The sequence below is a fragment of the Chanodichthys erythropterus genome, chromosome 3, assembly GCF_024489055.1.
Source record: "Chanodichthys erythropterus isolate Z2021 chromosome 3, ASM2448905v1, whole genome shotgun sequence".
In the NCBI taxonomy this organism is placed as follows: domain Eukaryota; kingdom Metazoa; phylum Chordata; class Actinopteri; order Cypriniformes; family Xenocyprididae; genus Chanodichthys; species Chanodichthys erythropterus.
This window is the reverse complement of record NC_090223.1, coordinates 6,799,726-6,820,287: the sequence shown is the minus strand read 5'-3', so window position 1 is coordinate 6,820,287 and position 20,562 is coordinate 6,799,726. Positions and strand designations below refer to the sequence as shown.

General features: G+C 38.4%; 1 protein-coding gene and 1 pseudogene across 1 annotated transcript; both read right to left on the bottom strand.

Annotated features, from left to right (window-relative positions):
- LOC137016995 (zinc finger protein 721-like) overlaps positions 1-20,562 on the bottom strand; it is a 186,381-nt pseudogene that overhangs the window by 136,190 nt on the left and 29,629 nt on the right.
- Positions 7,268-20,555, bottom strand: LOC137013832 (E3 ubiquitin-protein ligase TRIM35-like). Its single transcript, XM_067377806.1, has 9 exons — positions 20,506-20,555; positions 19,515-19,617; positions 17,663-18,404; positions 16,823-17,121; positions 16,654-16,749; positions 13,734-13,964; positions 13,634-13,656; positions 13,434-13,552; positions 7,268-8,041 (listed from the first exon to the last, which is right to left on the bottom strand). Exons 1-9 carry the CDS (start codon positions 20,553-20,555, stop codon positions 7,545-7,547), a joined length of 2,160 nt encoding a protein of 719 aa, XP_067233907.1. The 3' UTR covers positions 7,268-7,544.

Here is a 20,562-nt window from a genome sequence, read left to right as displayed (position 1 = left end):
CCTCATTCGATCTCAGTCGGCTTATCACCACAAGTACACACAAATCTGGCAACCAACTTGACCTCATTTACACATGCAACTCCATCACTGACAACATTTTGGTAAAACCTCTGCACATTTCCAATCATTTCTTCATTACTTTTAATCTACAACTCCCCATTTGTTCACCACCGACCTCTCTATCAGTTACCTTCAGACAAATCCTGCACTATCTTTCTTCTTCTCATATTTCCTCTGCTGTATCATTCTCCCTTCCCTCGCCCACACTATTCTCATTTCTGGATGTGAATACAGCAACAGACACTTTGGGCCCTATAATACACCCGGCGCAAGTGTGTTTGCTAGATTGCGTCCGGCGCCGTTCAGCGCCACGTCCTTAAATTAGTAAATGCATTTGCGCCAGTTAGTGCGCCCATGGGCGTGCTGGTCTAAAAAAGAGGTGTGTTCAGCCGCATTGCTATTTTAAGGAGCTGAAAATAGACTGCGCCATAGACCAACTCAAACCTGGTGTAAAGTCTGAAGTCAATGGCACAATATTTTTTTGTTGGAGCGCGTTGTTAGAAACTGCGCCTCTGGGCGCGTCCACAGTGCACATTGACTTTGCTTATTACACACAGGGATGCGCATCACACAAACATGCCAAATATTAAAAACAAAAGGATTACAGTGTCAAATAATATTATTGTGTAGGTTACATAAATATAAAAATGTGATGATGAATAGTCATTGCGTGTATTAGAATTAGGCTACCTATTTTCAATTCAGCCTATTCCTACTTATAATGATGAACGAAATTGGCTAATTAATTGAACAATCGTGCCAATACACACACATATATATTAACTGACTCATCGCCAACAAATTCCACCATGTAAATATCAATCGGCCATGGCGCAAGCGCATCTTGCTCTTAAAGGGAATGGGAGATGACACTCTGATTGGTTTATTGAACGTTACGCCCATTTCTCATTAAGAGAATAGGGACAACCCATTTCAAAAATGCGCCCCGGCGCACGGACCATTTTTCTGTCGTTAAAATAGCAAAAGTGGATTTGGACACGCCCTGAGTGCACCTGCACCGTGCGCTTTACACTTTGCGTTTAGATCGTTAAAATAGGGCCCTTTATGTTCCACCTTAACTTCATCTCTTGATAGTATCTGTCCTCTGTCATCCAGGCCTGCACATGCTACTCCCTCTAATCACGAACTAACAACACCGGTTTTGTGCGATTTAGAAGAAGTGGGGTGGAGAATGACAACACACGACCAAAAAAATAATGCTCAGTATCTTAAACACCAAACCAGCACAAATGTACGTTTTTGCAGCTCCAAATCAGCACAAACGAATGAAATAGTTTTGGGGATTATTTCATTTTAACTTCACGGAGATCATAATATGACCATCTTCACATAGTTGGATTTTCTTATAACTGCAATAACTGCAATGTAATAAGATCATTAACATGTTAGTTTTGTACTGAAACTGACAATGATCATAAAAACTTGAAGAAAAAAAACACCACAAAGCAATAGTTAGCCTAATGTTTACATTGTAAAACTATTCAAATAACATTTATGTACAGTATTGATTTAAAATGTCTTATGTGGTTTATTACAGGCTCAAAGTAAAGTATTTAAAAGTATCTGTTCAAGTATAATTTAAAGTAAAGTAACTAACACATTTGTTCTGCCAAAGATGTTTATAGAGTATAAATAAAATGGCGGAAGCAAAACTTGAGATCGATTCACATCAATTCCCCTCACAGATCTCAAACTTTATCATTTTTCTAGACATTCAGTAACAGTTCTCACTATAAAAAAATCAAAACAACCACACAAACGAACACAAAATCGCTCAGATCTGAATGAATTCAACATTTCCATGCTGCTGCACTAAAAGACGCACAAGTATCGCACAGAAATGAGCCTGTCGCTTGATCAAACTGTGTAAAGTGTGTTTGATGATCGTGTAAATATGAGAAAAACTGCTCGACTCACCTCAGACGACTCGACGCTGAAACTTAATTATAACTTTAAAAAGATTGATGATCAAATCTGTCAAATCGCTCCTCAATCTGAAGGCTGTGTCCCATTTTTTCTTCATTTTTCTGCTGTGTCCTCGTAAGGGTGCATATCTCAACTGCTACGTCATCAAGCGCCGCTGAAGGCGGAGTGGACCTTGAGTAGAAAAAAAAGTTAAAAAATTTAGAGTGTAGCATGAGTGGATGGATCCTTGATGAATCCTGTTCAATTCAAGATTTTTCTAACCAAGTAAATGCAAACACAATGGTAAACCCTGAGAGAGAGCTGCCAACTTTTGAGTTTTGCTTGGAGTGAGAAATATCAAAAAAGTTCTTCAGTCATGGCAACATCAGCGTTAGTTCTGGTGCAGGTGTGAAGCAGCCTCTGCTGTTCTCTTCATCTTCAAGCCTTTAGACAGTCTGACCTCTTGAGGTCATCTTCTTTGGAATTCCCCTCCTATGAGTTCCAGGAATCTTCTCATGACTCGTCTCTACAAAGGCATTCTCTTTCTACTTTCTACTAGCATGCTTTATTAAAATCTTTAACACTAGAAGTCCCAGAGAGCAGCCATTTGGCTTTTCTACCTATAAAACCCGCAGGACAGCCGATGGGCTGGAAGGCTTTAGGCTAATATCCTTAATCAGCTGTGAACAGTTGCTTTTGTTATGTAAACAATGTGGGGCCATGCTGAGCCACTTCAAGGAAACTTGTGTTTCACTTTGCCATCTTAGGGAGAAATCAACACACATGTTTTTTTTACTTTGTTGCTGAGATCTATTGATAAAAATAGTACACAATAAAATAAAGAAACCAACCATTTGTACACATATTTACAAATAATATTAAAAAGTGAGTGAGTACATTCCAGCAATCACTCACAATCCTGGCACTGCCTGGCAATATATTATAAATACATTTTGTATATATTCATTATATATTAATCTTATATTTGAAATACATCATAAGTCAATTTTAAAAGTGTTTGAAAGATGGGTTCAAGTGTACTACAAGTGGTAACTTAAAACATTTTTCTATACAGAGATAGTATGTTAAAAGCACATTTTAGTTCAAATTCATGGTGTCTCAAAATAGCTTAGTTGAGTACACTTAGATGTTCTTAAGATTATCTTAAGAAGTACTAAAGAAGAGCTTTTAGTATATTAAGTACAAAATAAGTGCACGGAAATAGAGCACTGGACATTATGGAAGTGTAAAAGTGTACTAAAATAAAGTGTATTTTACGGCACTTTTTTTTTCACCTGGGTAGACACTCCAACACTTTCCGTTTGCATTAAGATTATTTTTATTACCACACTGGCAGATCATTTTACTTAAGTAAAATGCACTTAATTTAGATCCCCCAGGAAACAAGACTAAATATCATATATAATTTTCTCATATAGAAAATCCATCTTGATTTAAGATTTTTTTTTTTAATTTACTTAAAATAGGATAAAAAAATACTTAGTATGAAAAGCATTTTTGCAGTGTGAATGAGTGAGTTAACTTTTTAAACATCACTTGCACTCCCTCATTTCAGGGTTAACATACTCAGAGTTTTCACTTAACCTCCTTTCTGAAACCGGCCCATGGTCAATCAAGTTCTCTGCTTTTAGCAGCCCTCCCTCCCCCACACATACAAACAAGCCACCAGCAACCATTCACACACACACACCCAACCCCCCTGCAGATTGCTCAGGTAATGACCATATTTACACATGAATTGATGCTAATGATAGCCAAAAGACTAGCCAGTTAGCATCCACTTGGCTAAAGGAGGGTTACAAATCTCTGGGACTTCTAGTGTTAAACAACAGTTGCATTGTCTTCCTTTATAAACTACACTCTTAATAAAGCTTTAATAATATAATCATCAAACTAATTATCTGAATAAATGCTTTTCATCTTAAAGAACAGTTATTATATTGTCTATACACAGAAGAGGTACACCTACCACAGAATCTATATTTATAACTCTATATTTATGGGTAAGATACATTAGTAATTAGTTTATAAATACAGCTGTAAATGTTTTGTTCTTGATTTATAAGCATACCTATAATGTGTTTATTAATTGTATTTTCATACTTTATTAATGATCAATTTATTATTTCTAAATTATGTATTGCATTATTCACAAACCAGTTATTTAGGAGTTATCAGTGGTTTGTAAGATCATTTATAAAGTGTAAGTAAATGATTAATAAACTATTTAAATGTACATTTATGCATCTTATTATTTAGACATAATTGCTACTAAAATGCTTTATTAACACGTATTCCTACTGTAATTTATGATTAATTCAATAATTCAGGTAGTAATAAAACATTTAGTAGCTGTCAGTGAACCATTTTTGTGTGCTCATCTAAAGTGAGGACTATTCATGCCTCGTAACGCTTTTATTAAAGGAGATTTAAAGGATACAGAACATAGAAATATTTATTTCAAGCCAAACTTAATATAAACTTGATATAAAAATGGGTAACTTGATAAATTAAAAATAATAATCTGCAATGTCACAGAAAATACAAATTCCTGTACATCTCCACAAAACATAACTGTGCAGTAAAATGAAACGAAGCCTTTGCAATCTGATATAAAAATACATTTCTGTAAAGTGTAAACATTGCTAAATAAATTTTTACCAGTACCAACTCTGCATTACAGAAATGCCAAAATTCAACAACATAGTGTTTATAAAGCAATAATAATATAATTAAATATTTCACAGTGTCAAAAATACCTTAAAACATTAGAGAACAGCAGTGCCGAATATAACAGCCTTCAAATCTCCTTTAATAAAAGCATTGAGGCATAAATAATCCTCACTTTAGATTAACTCACAAAAATAGTTAACTGACCCCTTCTAAATGTTTTATTAATCATGAATAGCAGTAGGAATACGTTAATAAAGCATTTATTAACACACTAAGTAATTATTACTTTCTAAATAATATGATGTATAAATGAATGTTTAAATTGTTTATTAATCATTTACTTACACTTCTTAAATGATCTTATGAACCACTGGTAACTCCTATGCAACTAATTTATTAATAATTTAATAAATGATAATTTGATCATTTGTTAATCACATTATAGATATGCTTATAAACTGATAAAGCATTTGTAGCTGTATTCATAAACTGCTTAATGTCTATTAATGCTTTATAAATTATGAATAGACTATTTACTAATGCTAAACTAATGCTTTATAGCGTGAGTTTTTATAACATGTTACTGGTTTATGTATACTTTCAGAGCTTTTCTCCATCTTTGTTCTTCATAACTTCGTAAACTGTAGCATTCACTGTTTCTTCTAACACACAATTTTATCTTTTCTTCTATTCTATCACTTTCTATTAACCATTTAACTTAATCTAGTAGCTAAATCTTATTCTTATTGAATCCTCTAAATTCTCCCATATTTGTCAATTAATATTTGACCAATTTTTCATATTTAGTCCTGCTTTTTCTAAGCTTTTTTAGTCTAAGCTTATAGTCTGTGCATTGTCAATCAAATTCCATGTTAAACAACAATTATCTGTCAATTATTTCGGATCTTTGACCATCTTTACACATTTCTTTTTTTTCTTTATAAAAACATTTTTCTACCATTTAATTAGGTTTTTTTTTTCAATTTTTAACCTTATATCCATTACAATTTAAATTTGAATCTTTTTTTCTTTTATATTTCTTAATAGACTGATGATCTTAGCAGACAGATGATCATGTGACTTATTCTGAGGTCACGGCGTACAGTAAAAACCAAGAGCAAAAGAAGAAGGTGAGAAACACTTCCTTGATGTTGTCCAGCTTCTCTCAACATGATAGTTTGTATTTTCTTCTGAATTTGTGTCATGAATTGAGCTCAAACCCTTGAAACAATAACGTTTTTGGTTACGACTGTAACCCTGGTTCGGCGACAGCCTATGACGCCATACTAGTGCGACCAGACAGTATAAAAAGCGGCGCCTAGAGATAGTGTTGCACGATATACCGGTACTAGAAAGGTATCACGATACCCTGCTTTTAAAAAACGGTCCGGTTCTTCATTTTATTAGTACCGGTACTTTGAGTGCCAGCTGTATTTCCTAATGTGCGACAACAGGGGGCAGTGTGCATGCAGCGTGCTGCTTCACTTTGAGTGCATGTTTATTCCTCTCAAAGTTGCTAAAAAATTAAGTAGCAATGGAGTAAAGGAACAAAGGGAGAGGAGGCCGCAGGACCTGCTACTCGCATTCTTAGCCTAATGCAGAAGGAGGGCCGCCGACCAGAAGCAACCCTGATGAGAAGGCACTGGCAGGCAAACATAAACTGAGCGACTAGCAAGGGAGGCTAAAAAAAGAAGCAGCCAACACTAACTGCTGAAATTATAGTCAGAACAGGTTGACAATTAATGCTCTGGAGACCCCAAAGACCCTGAGTGTAACCTTTTTTTCACACAGAAATAAAAACAAGATGATATTCCATTTTTTTTATTTGTAGATCTAGAAAGTGTTATCCACCATAAAAAGTATCAGTGTTAATTTCGTTAACAAAACTGACGAAAAATTTTCGTTGATGACCTTTTTTTCCATGACTAAGATGAGAGACGACACCAGTTTCATTTAACGATAACGTGACTAAAACTACACGTGCGATATCGTTGGCGAAAAAAACCGAGACTGAAGTTCGGCTAAAAAGACTAAACACTTGACCAAAACGAATCGTCAATGATTCAATGATCCATTCATAAATACAGATGCTTGATTTGATACTGAAAGAATGAATGACTCGATGATTCACTCATAAAAACAGTGACTTACCACCACCTACTGGTGGTTTTAATACAATATTTAAAAATATCACTTCGATTTATCATCATTATATTTATAGCATTTAAAAAAAAAAAAAATATTTAAGGCATTATTTATTTTACAAAAGGTATTTATGAAGGTAAAAAATGCATTGGAAAAAAAACGATTTGCAGTCTAAGTGGAAAAGAGAGGGTACACAGAAGGATGTTAAAACCCTCACGGGTTACGACACTCTAGTCTAGAAAGTTTGAGAACCAATGAAAGAGGATATGTACATCTGCACCAGCAGACTAAGGAGCATTTTCATCTTAAGATAAAGACGAAGACTAAATAAAAAATGACTGCCAAAATTAACACTAAAAAGTATCACACCATTTGGACAAAGATAACTTTTTATTATTATTTTATCAAACATAATTTGGGGTCAAAAAGACCCTAAAGAACATTTAATGCAGAATATTTAAAAATGAATGTGAGTTTTTGTGTAGTTTACTGGTAGTGTGCATATGAATTTGCATCAAATGTACTTAACAATTTCCTTGCCATTGTCAGAATTGTAATCCATGTTTTCACTGTTGTACGGTAGGGGGCGCTACTACAGTGTTGCTGTAGTGCTGGAAATCAGTCATGTGATCATCACGGCCACCGTACTGACGTTCAGATTGACAGCAATATCAGAAACATGATGAAAGCAGGAAGATCCAGACTTACAGGAGTAACGTTTACTGACTATTGACCGCTAAGATCCTCAGAGAGTGAGAACAACTGAAGAATGGAAAGAGTGTGTCAGTGAAGGTGGCTGTGAATGTGTGTAGATGTGTGTTAGTTACAGGATCAGAGAATGACACCGTTCCTCTGTCATAGTCCAGATTCACTCTCACATGATCAAGATTCTGTTTAACACGATAACCACATGGTTCATCCAGTCCTTCCACATCATAATCCACACTCCAAACATCAGTGTTGAAGAAATCACATCCCTTCCTCTGGTTTGATGCTGTAGTTACTCCAAGAATCCAGTCTGGACTCTCTTTAACCTCTATATCCCAGCAGTGTGTTCCTGAGTTAAACCCCTCTGAACCCAGAACACAGGGATAACGGTCGAATCTCTCTGGATTATCAGGAAGAGGTTGTTTGTTCCTGCTGTATCTCACACTGGTCAGATCATCAGACAGGACGAGACGCAGATTTGCAGTATTTGGATCAAGAATCACAGGAGCTGATGAGACACAATCAACAGATGATTTTATTACATGGAATCAATATAATGAAAAAAAAAAAAAAAAAAGTCATGTCTCCTTTATTTATATTGTGCTTTTTACAATGTAGATTGTGTCAAAGCAGCTTTACAGTGATAACTGGTATATCATTTTGGCTGCACAGCAATTATAATTAAAAATATATATATTATTATTGTCCCCACATTGGCTCAAATATGTTTTAAAAAGAAAGACTGAAAATGTTCTTTAACTTTTCAAAACAAGACTAAACATAATAGCTCCTGGTAACGGGTGCATAAGGGTTAGTTAGCATATTAGCATAGCAAATTAAAACAATAGTTTATGATTAAAACCACATTTTCCTCCGACAAGTTTTGGAAATAACTGTCTGTGATCCAATGTAGCTTGATGAAACAGAATGAGGAAGAAATTATTTACTTTTGTAGCATATTGTGATAAAGGCTATGTCGATTACTTAAACCCTGACGATGTTTAGTCACGCACTTGATGCAGATTATCATATTTCATTTTAAAGTAGTCACAGAAAAAACACTGGGTTTGATTTGGTTGTTGTAAAGGTATGTAAAAATAAATAAATAAACAAGAAGTAACACTCATAGTCTTCAGGGTCCAAACAGACCCCACATTAAAAATGAAGGGGAAAGTGAAATGTTTGTTAGCATTGTGTTGACAGTTTGAACATTCTTGTGCCTATTTATTTATTTTCAAGATCTAATAATAATAATAAATATAGCTGCAAGCAGCAATGCGGGGCTAAGCACCGAAGGCACCGCAAACAGGGCAACACAGCAAGCAGAGCAGCATTTCAAGCAGAGCAACACTGTAAGCAGAACAGCACATCTAACAGAGCAGCACACTAAGCAGAGCAGAAAATCAAACAGAACAGCACAGCATGCTGAGCAACACTGCAGGCAGAACAGCACAGCAAAAAGAGCAGCTTTTAAAGCAGAGCTACATGGCAAGCATTTCAAGCACTTAAATGTCTGAGCTGTAGTGCAGTGCGGAGCAAGAAGAGCAAAAATAGCAGAAATTGAATGCACATGAAAAACAGCTGGTTCAGAAGTACAGGTGAGAATGAGCTCAAAATGACCAGAAGCTTCTTGGGATGATAGAGGAATTGAAATGACAACATTACAAACAATTTTATAAAGTCACCCCATGTGGGATTCCAACCCACAATCTCTGGATCATGTGTCTGTCACTCAACTCTTTGCACCACTAAGCAGACAGTGTCACACAGCTGTCAGAGTTCAGTAGTTCATGAGAATGAACTCACAATGAAGAGCAACACAGCATACATTTCAAGCACTCAAATGTCTGAGTTGTAGTGCAATGCAGAGCAAGAAGGGCAAAAAGAGCAGAAATTGAATGTACATGAAAAACAGCTGGTTCAGAAGTATAGGTAAGAATTAACTTAAAATGATCAGAAGCTAAGATGAAAATGAACATAGAATTAATAAAAATAGATTAATTTCTAATTAAAAGAAGAAAGACTAGTACAATACTTGTTTGGATAATAAAGGAATTGAAATGACAACATTACAAACAATTTTATAAAGTTGACCCACACGGGACTCAAACCCACAGTCTCTGGATCATGTGTCTGTCACTCAACTCTTTGCGCCACTGGGCAGGCAGTGTCACACAGCTGTCGAAGTTTAGTAGTTCATGAGAATGAACTCACAATCAAGAATTTTTATAAAAATGCACCATGTGTTATATTTATAAATTTTAGCTTAGATCATTCACAGAAACATTCCATATCAGGAACAGAAGCAATTTGTACAAAATAAGCATTTAGCATGCTAAGCTAATTAGCATAAGACAACAAACACAAGCAAGGTCATATTCAGAGACGAATATCTCAGGAATGGTAGCGAATATCAAAAATCCGTTCAGTCATTTCTATGCGGCTCGGTCCAAAGATCATCTGAACTGATTTTGGACAAAATTGGACAAAATTCGTGGGAGGAGTAGCAAAAAAACTGTTTTTCATTTATTTCAATATGGCGGACAGGGACATTTAAGGAAAATGACAAATGACACATCGTTGGAATTGGCGTTAGCCAGGGAATAAAATGACAAAGCATACACATTTTGGAAAATGTTTTCAAAAGTTATAAGCGTTTTTGCAAAAAAACATTATATCTGTGGAACAGTAGGTGGCGCTGTGTTGAAACTTCTCAGGTACCTTCAGGACCTTCTAAAGGTCATACGTACCAATTTTTGTGAAGATATGTCAAATTGTTTAAAAGATATTGCAATTTATGACAAAATTCAAAATGGCGGACATGCCTATCATCTGATGTTGACAAAATCTATATCCTCGAATTTGGCATGGCCCCAGGAATCCATAGACACCAAGATCTTGATTTTCTGACAAACTGTTCAAAAGTTATTGGCCAAAATAGACATTTTTCAGATCTCATGAACTGTAGGTGGCGCTGTTCCCAAATTTGGCATGAAACCTCAGATCATGGTCTTGATCAAGTGTACCAATTTTTGTTTCGCTTGCTCAAATTTTGGCCGAGATACAGCCTCTATAGCAATTTCAGGTCGACCTTGTGAAATTCATGACAACATAACTTTTGAACAAATATGAATACAAAAAATCTGTTCAGTCATTTCTGTGCAGCTCAGAACAAGGATCATCTGATCAAAGATTGGACAAAATTGGACAAAATTTGGAGGAGGAGTATCGAAAAAACGGATTACTGTACTTTTCAAAATGGCTGCTACTGTAATGGGCGGAGACTTAATGTAAGATGTTGAATAGCATCAGAATGAAGAGACAAATCAGATGTACTAAATTACATTTTTCTAGAGCAAATGGTTCAAATGTTATAACCTTTAGAATGTTGAATTTTTGAACTGGTGGTGGCGCTATAGAGTTGGTCCTAGAGACTCCAAAATTGGTCAGATTTCTAGACATGACCATCACTACAAGTGTGCCAAATTTCATCATTTTCTCATGTTCCGTTGATAGGGCTGCCATAGACTCCCATTGGGGAGGAATAATAATAATAAAACTAACAGATACAATAGGGGCTATAGCACCTTCGGTGCTTAGCCCCTAATAATAATAATTTTTATTTATATAGTGCCTTTCAACACCCAAGGTTGCTTTACAGAGATAGGTTAAGGAATAGGAAAAGATAATCATATTAATATTCACTTACAAGGGTAAAGATGTACATATATATATATATATATATATATATATAGTGTATACCACATCCTGTAGAGATGACGAATGTTGCATTATGTGTGTGGGTGAACATGGGTTTTGGGGGATAGAAGCATTGTTGTGTGTAACTGATAAGAATGAAGACAGTTAGGAAATAAATGTCTAGCTAGGTAGGAATCTGATAAAAATGTATAATAAAAAATGTGTGTATTGCTTAAAACATTGAAGCAAATATGAAATGCATTGACGCAAGTTAAAAAAAAAAAAGGTGACAGACAAGTAACCTAGCAATTGACGCATACAGGTAATATGTTAACACAGGAAGAAATCACATGTGTAAATGGAGAGATAAAGTGTGTCAAAAGAGAATATAAAAACAGGGGCCTTTATAGCTCTCTGAGTAGTAGTAGGATTAGCAGTAGTAGTAGTAGGAGTAGTAGTTTTGATGAAGAAAAAAAGACCATACAAGCAAGCAGCAAGCGGAAGCTGACACCAGACCACAACCCTCAGAAGATCAAAGATGACACATGATTTCCTTGAGAGAACATATACTGAATAGAGAAGAGGGTAAGCTTTAAAATGTAATTATTTATCTGGCCCATGGATCTTCCAGCTTAGCTGGCATAAAGTGGTGTATTTAGCCTTTGCCTTTGCAAGAAATAATAAAATGAGAACGAGGACTGCCCTCAAACTCTGATAGTATTGTCTCAGTCTGTTTATTGTTGTAGAGTGAGAATCCATTTGGGGTATCAGAAGTTGACTGTCTGAAAAAGATAGATTTTTATAAAGATATCCCGACGAACTTTACAAAGTCAGTCAAGGTTGCCAACCAGTCGCAACAGAGTGGGCCGTGGGAGTGCATTAGCAGGCATAGCTGTCCTCTGAGGGCGAAGAGCCAGCTGTGGTGCACTGAACGGAAGGCTAACCCACCCCACCCAGGTAGGCTTGGTTGATATCTGAACCGTAGACCTAGGAGGTACGGTAGTGATCAGAAGTAGACCCTGAGATAGTATAATCTAAGAAAATATTATACGCCTACCTGACTCCTCCTGGATCTATAAAGGTAAACCTTTTACAGGAGTTGAGTAATATGAAGAGAGGAAGTGGCTCGTGACCAAGATAGTGTTACGTGGTTGCGGTAGAAACCACCCAGGGGGTGACGTGGCACAATATGTGTGTGTAATATTATATATATATATATAATTATTTTTTTTACAGACTATGAGCAGAGCAATAATATTTAGAAAAATAATGTGTTTTTAACAGATTTTCGAAGGAGAGAAGGCTGGATGCTTGACGGGTGTCTTGAGGAAGGGAATTCCACAACCTCGGAGCCGCAACACTAAAAGCCCTAGCTCCCACAGTCACCAGACTAAACTTGTTTATTAACCGCCAGAGGGCCAAAAAATCGCGGACAGCAGCTTTAAGGAAATTTCCCTCAAGCCAATGCATGAATTCCTTGATACAGGTTGTTAATGTAGGTGGTGGAAATACTGAGGTGGGAGGTGTGCTAAAATAAATCTGAATGTCATCAGCTTAACAGTGAAAGTTAAATATAAAATGGTAAATGGAGATATAAATGGTGAAAAGGAGATCTGAGGTGAATTAGCTAATGTTGTTTTCATTACAGAGAAGCTGGGAACACAGAATGATAGGTAACACTTTATTTTAGGGTCTTCTAACTAGTTGCTTATTAGCCTACATATTACTAGAATATTGCCTGTTTTTTAGTAATTAAACACATATTAATTCCTTATTCTAAACAACCTTATTCCACATTCCTAATCCTACCCAATACCTAAACTTAACAACTTACTAACTATTAGTAAGCAGTAAATTAGGCGTTTGAGGAAAAAGTCATAATTACACTACACTACAGTGTTACCGACTGATTTTAAACTCACATTAGACACTTTTAACATTGAATAAATCAAATAAACAGTACCTTATATTATAATTGCCTTATCCCAACATACCTAGTGTTGCTTTTCCAGCTGCAACGTCGCAGAGAAATAGAAATTATTTCTAAACTAGAATTGTTGCCGTTGTGGCTGGTTAGGATAAAAACCAGATTAACATGGAAAAGATGCCTTTTATCACGTCTATCAGTTTGTGTCATGAAGCACCTTTAACCCTCCACCCATCCATCATTTCCAGCTCAGATCTTCTGCAGTCAGACTTACTGTTTTGGACGATGTCCTGCATCTTCTTCCAGACTCTGAACGTCAGGTTGCTCAAGTAATGTGGCACATGAATCAAAGCTCCAGAAGCCATCTGTGGATCCGGCTGTGAGCTCTGGACTCTGGAAGAACATTCAGGAGTCAGAACTGCAGTGGCTTTGGATCAGAACCAGAGAGACCAGAGACAGGAGCAGATCACTCACCTTTCCATTGAGACTGGAAACTCCTGCAGAACAAACACACCATTTACCATCAAGAACTCAATCAATGAACCAATGATCAACCAATGATCTGAAATCAGACCTTCAGAAAGCAGACGTCATTGGCTTTCATCATCTCCTCCATGTCTTTGATTGTGTGTGAAAGAGCTGAGATGTGTCTGTTCATCTCCTCCAGCTTCTCCTTCATCATCTGCTTCTTCTGCTCCTCTTCCTCCCTCAGAGCAGTGATTGTAGCTTCTTCTTCATCTCTGAGAAACTGATGAAGCTTCTCAAACTGCTGTTTAATCTGACGCTCTCTGTGCTCAGCTTGAGACTGAAATCAGATCACATTCACTTCAATCGTTTCAATCTACACACATCTGTATTTGTATTTATTTATTTATAGAGCATTTTCTAGGCTACTCTGTAGCTCCAAAGTAGAGCTTAGATCGGGCCCAACAAATCAAGCCCGACCCTACCCGGCCCGGCCCGACACGTCCACTGTAATTATGAGCCCGAGCCCGATTTAAACCAGACCATTTTTAATATGTGGGCCGTTATAACCAGGGGCAGCGCCAGATTTTTTATTTTTTTTTAACGCAGGTGCTGCTGTGCTAGATCATTTAGGCTACAGGGGGGAGCTGCGCAGTTATATAAATTATATAAATAATATTAATAAATGAGCAAAAATTGGCCACTCAATATTAAATATTAAATTATTTTAATTATCATAATTAAAGTTTTAATTTTGTTAAATTGAACAAGCTCAACATTCAGCATTCAATCAAATATTCTTAAAGATTAATTATTATTAATAATGTTACTTCAACATATTGTTATTTCAACATAATATGTGTGTGAGCAACAAGCAAGATGTGCATTTGTAAATTCGGTGACAGCGTGTGTTACCAGTTTCAAAAGGTGTGTGACCGCGGCGCGCCGGCGCCTCCATGTCATAATTACGTTGTCTGCTATATTGCTTTTTATGTATTAAATCCAGGTAATTGGATGATGAAAAATGTATTAAAATTAAGATACAATTTATACTAAACGAAATTCACTTTAAGTTTTGTTTTGAAGAAAGATTTTCTTTAAACTTGAAACTAAATGTGCTTATTTAATGGCTAAAACACGTAGACTAAAGACTCTCTTTTTGTACAAATTGCAGCACATTCATTTAATTCTGAATTTTGCACATGTAAGTTGAAAAGCATTTGTTTGTGCATAGTAAACATATCTGTAACATTTATGCATCATAATTGTGCGTGCATTTATTAATTATTATCTTAATGAATAATACACAAGGAAGAAGCATGTAAACTGCGTTGGTGTTTAAAATGTTTCCATACCTCCGATTTTCCTCCAGACTTGCTCAAAGTTAAAGTCAAGCTCCATGTTGTAGCTACTTAAGCCTCGTTTACACTGTTCGTATGGCTCCGACAAGGTTTTGTTCCGTCTTCTGCGCGGTGTCAACTCATGCCATACTTTATTTTGCTGTAGCCATACAGATGAAGTTAACACACTTAAAATTCCAGTTATGGACAACAAAAACAAAGAAATTTCAAGTTTTTCAACTTCGAATCTCTTGTCTTCAGTTTCTGTCATTGTAGTGATGTGAAATATCAGCAGGAGTTTACAGGATTATTTTGACTTTATTTTGTATTTGAGCTGCACGTCAAAAATAGGCGAGGCGCCTATCTTTAGCGAAGCGGCGCAGTGAGCCCCTTCTGGGACGCTTCTCAAACGCACCGCAGCGCGGCTGGTGTAAACACGAGCATTGACTAGAGTAGCCGCGAATCAGCTCCGGTAGCCGCGTCGCAGCCGTAACGTGCCGCACACGCGTGCAGTGTAAACGAGGCTTTAAGCTACTGAATAGTACAGCATGCACAGCAGGTGTGATGCGTCACGCGTGCGAGACTGCGAGTGCGAGTGGACGAGATGCTGCGCATGACACGTGACGTGCTTTATCAAGGGCCCGACCCGGCCCGGCCCGAGGACGGTGGCGGGAAATGTCGGGGCCGGGCCGAGTCCGGGCTCGGGCAGAGAATCTAAGCTCTACTCCAAAGTGCTGTACTTTGTAAGCAAAATCAATAATTAAAAAACAAACACACAACAACAAAACATCATCATCAATAATAGTCCTCATCAATAATAAATACTTCGGTGTAAAGTAAAAATGCCAGAGAAAGCAGATGTAATTTTAAACAACTCTTGAAGATACCTAATGTAGGGGACAATCTAACCTCGAAGGTAAGCTTATTCCATAATCTTGGAGCAGTAACAGCAAAAGCTTGGATTTAAGACGTACTCTTGGGATCACTAATAAATGTTTGTTTGAGGATCTCAACATTGAATGTGATTTATATGGCTCCAACAAATATTCTGGCGCCATTCCATGTAATGCCTTAAAAACATGTCAAGACCTTGACTTGGATCCTGTAATACACTGGTAACCAGCCTAATGAAGACAACAGTGGAGTAATGTGATCCGTCTTCTTAGCCTTCATAAGCATTCTAGCCGCGGCATTTTGTACAAGTTGGAGATGTGCAACATAAGTCTGACAGGTTCCAGAATAAATAACATTACAGTAAACTATCCAGGAGAAGATAAAAGCATGGATGACTTTTTCTAAGTCATTCTAGTTTAGAAGATAAAAGCATGGATGACTTTTTCTAATGTTTCAAATAAGTGATAAGAGATAGCATATTTTTAAAAAATTAATCCCAATGGGAGCATATATATTAAAAACAAAATAGGGACCAAAATGGACCCCTGGGGAACCCCACTAGTAAGATGTTCCAGAAGTGACGAGAAATTTCCAACCATCACTTCACATCAACACTTCACATCATTCATATCAGAAATAAACTCAAATACCCATTGTAAACGGATCCAGAAGGAGATTGATGCTCGTCATTTACAGAAATAATAAACTGGAATCCATTATATTAAATATATCAGATCATAGCTGTATATAGTGATCCTACAACTGTAATGAAAATGACTGATTCTGTTTCCTCACCTTGATGTGTTGAACTGTTTCCTCAAACTCTCCTTTCATTTCTTCATTGTGTTGAAGTTTCTCTTGTAAGGACTTCAGTGCTGTATTGAGCTCCTCCTAGAATTGAACAAAAATACTATAAAAACTATGACTATTATTTGACATGTGAAACAAGAGTCATTTTTCTTACCTTATGTGATGAAACCACTTCCCTGATGGGTCTGAATTTATGATTGTCATGTTTCTGTGAATCTTTGCACACTAAACACACAGGCTGTTTGTCCTCCAGACAGAAGAGTATGAGTTTCTCACTGTGTAAACTGCAGATCTCCTCAGATCCTGATGAACGCCTCTCATTTCTCTCCTTCAGGAACGACTCACACAAGTTTTGTGACGCCGGATTAAATGGAGGTTTATCTCTTGAGGATCTTCTCCTGCAGACAGGACATTCCTGAGTTTTCTTGGTTCTCCAGAACTGTTGAAGACACTCTTTACAGAAACGTATTGGTTATGTACATAACCTTAGTTCCCTAAATAGGGAAGGAGACGCTGTGTAATCGGTATGGGAACGCCTCTGCATGATGTTGTCGTGAAGCACGTATGAAATCTGTCCAATAGGGAGATGGTACGTCATAGGCGGGTGACATCACTGACCAGAAACTATAAAGGCTACCCGAAAACACTCTCATTTAGCTTCTGAAATGCTGAAGCAAGTCGATTACAGGCATGCCGGGAGTATGGCGCCGCAGTGTCTTGCTCCCTATTCATGGAACTAAGGTTAAATACATAACCGAGATGTTCTCTTTCAAGGGAACTCGCGCTGCGTAATCACTGTGGGAACGACAATCCCAACGTCACCATATGAGCAAGTGACCGTTCGTGTGTAGCCGAAGTGCACCACTTACAGTAGCACCTGCACCCCTGGAGTGTAGCCGAGGTCTAACTCATAAAACCTCATGAATGTATGCGGTGAGGACCAGCCTGCAGCATCACAAACACCCTGAAATAAAAGCCTTAGAGGCAGACATACTCCTAGTCGAATGAGCCCTGACAGCCAAAGGTGAAAGCTGTCCAAATGACTCATAAGCAAGTGAGATGGCCTCGACCACCCACTTGCTCATTTTCTGCTTGGATGCATGGAGACCCTTCCTAGGTGCCCCAAAACATACAAATGGATGATCAGCTTGTCTCCATATGGCAGCTCTGTGGACATATGCATCCAGTGCCCTAACCGAGTACAGCAGATTTAACTTTTTCTGGTCCGAGGACGTAAATGGAGGAGCACAGAAGGCCTGCAGTACAATAGGTCTCATAGCATTAGTGAGGACCTTAGGAAAGTATCCCAGACTGGGATGAAGGAAAGCCTTAACATTGCCAGACACAAATTCAAGGCACGATGAAGATACCGACAGGGCTTTAATGTCTCCAATTCTTTTGAGAGACATGATAGCGAGCAGAAACACTGTTTTTAGTGTGTGAAACATTTCTGGCACCTCTTCAATGGGCTCAAAGGGGACCATAGAAAGGCCCTGTAGTACACTGGCCAGATCCCAAGCCGGTACTCTCATGCGGACTGCAGGTCTAAGCTTCAAAGTACCACAGAGGAAATGAGTAATAAATGGGTGTCTCCGCAAAGATACCACGCTCCTTTGAGTGGGGTAAGCAGCTAAAGCCACCACGTACACCTTTAGTGTGGAGGGGGATAGCCCTGTAGAAAATCTTTCCTGCAGGAATTCCAGCACTGCGCCAACGGGGCAGTTGACCGGGTCCCACTAGTGATTTTCACACCATGAAGTGAATAATCTCCACTTCAAGGAGTAAAATTTCCTCGTGGAGGGAGCTCTGGATTTGGAGAAAGGTCTCAACAACCTTGGTTGAGAGACTGGAGCTTATGAGCTGTGCCCCCTCAGAGGCCACGCCCACAGCTTCCATAACTCCGGGTGGGGGTGAAGGATTGACCCGCTCGCCTGAGAGAGAAGGTCCCTCCTGATCGGAATCTCCATCGGAGACCCACCCAGAAGGGATACCAGGTCAAAGAACCACACTCGGGTCGGCCAGAATGGGGCTACTAATAACAGATGGGCCCCGTCCCGACATACTCTCTCCAGAACTCCCGGGAGCAGCGCAATCGGGAGAAATGCGTACAGCGGTAGCCTCGGCCACGGCTGTACCATAGCATCCAGCCCAAGAGGTTCTGGGTTTGACATCGAGAACCACAGTGGACAGAGAGTCATCTCTCGAGACTCAAACAGATCCACTTGGGCTTCGCTGTAGTTCTTCTATAGGAGCTTCACCACATCTGGGTGAAGTCTCCACTCCCCGGGCCTCGACAGGATGTCTTCTCCCACATTTGAGGTACCCAGGGATGTACACTGCTCTGAGGGAGAGCAGTTTCCCCTGGGACCACAGGAGGATCTGATGCGCCAGTTTGTATAACGGTCACAATCTCAGACCCCCCTGGTGATTTATATATGAGACCACCAATGTGTTGTCGGATCAAACTTTCACATGATGTTTCCTGAGGTCTGGAAGGAAGTGTTTCAATGCTAGAAACACCACCAGCATCTCCAGGCAGTTTATGTGTCAAGAGAGATGATGGTCCTGCCACCATTTGGTGAAGGTGCGGGGTGACAGTGCTAGGAAGAACCCAATATTGGAATGCTTCGCCCCCGAAAGCAAACCTTAGGAACTTCCTGTGTTTTGTGGAGGATACATACATGGAAGTACGTGTCTTTTAGATCTATCGTGACAAACCAGTCCTCGAATCTGATTTGTGACACGATATGTTTTATTGTCAGCATTTTGAACTTGAGCTTTGCTACTGTTCGATTTAACGGATGTAAATCTAAAAATGGACGCAATCCCCCGTCTTTCTTTGGCACAATGAAATAGCGGCTGTAAAACCCTGACTCCCTGCTGGGAAGAGTCTCTACTTCTTGTGCCGTCACCATAGCCTGCTTGTGACCCACCACTGTGGGCAGGATCCTGTTGAATCGAGGTGAGCATGATCTGAACTGAATTACATACCCCTTTTCTACTGTGTGCAGGACCCACTGAGATATATATGACAGACCTTTCCACTCTGTCAAAAAATCTACTAAGGAAACCAGTCTCTGGCCTCTGGTGGAATATGGGCAGCCAGCACAGTGCTCTGAAGCAGAGCCCCGGCAGGGAATGACTGGCTTGGCTGCACCAGAGAGAGGAACTACTGTGCCCCGGCATTATGGCAGAACCCCCTGAGCTGTTTATCACCTTGCTAAAGACACAGAAGCTGAATGAGAGTGTTTTTGGGCGGGCTTTATAGTTCCTGGTCAGTGACGTCACCCGCCTATGACGTACCGTCTCCATTTATATATGTGACCAAATTTAGAGTGTTACAGTGTTATTATTATTATTTATTTTATTTGAAAAGGGACAATGCACAATAAAACATTAACCCTGTATATAACAGGGAGAGATGCATTGCACCAGGTTTTAGCAACTTGCTATTTTCCACCCGTAGTCCCTGGGCAGGTAGATAAAACATAATTAAATGAACAGTTACTAAATTCAGAGTTATACAAAATATCAGTTACAAAGTTATGAATACACATATTTCCACATCATTATGGAGAATGATCACATATTTATTTTAGGTTCATCATTAATTTGTGTTTATGCCACTCAAATCGCTTTTCTGCGTCACTTAGCCAACTACAGAGAAACTGGTAGTGTGCTGAGAACTCCGGACCGAGACCGTTTTTAATCATGCCGTACTGTAGCAGAATCAAGTGGAAACACAACTGGAACCGTGCCTTACCAATCTATGAACTGTTCAGCCTGACGATGTAAAAGTGGGTTTTGTTTCTCAGTACATAAAGATGAACTACTTACCATGATCTCAGACTGCGGTGATGTGGTTTCTCCACTGCATGGATCTTCATGTGTATC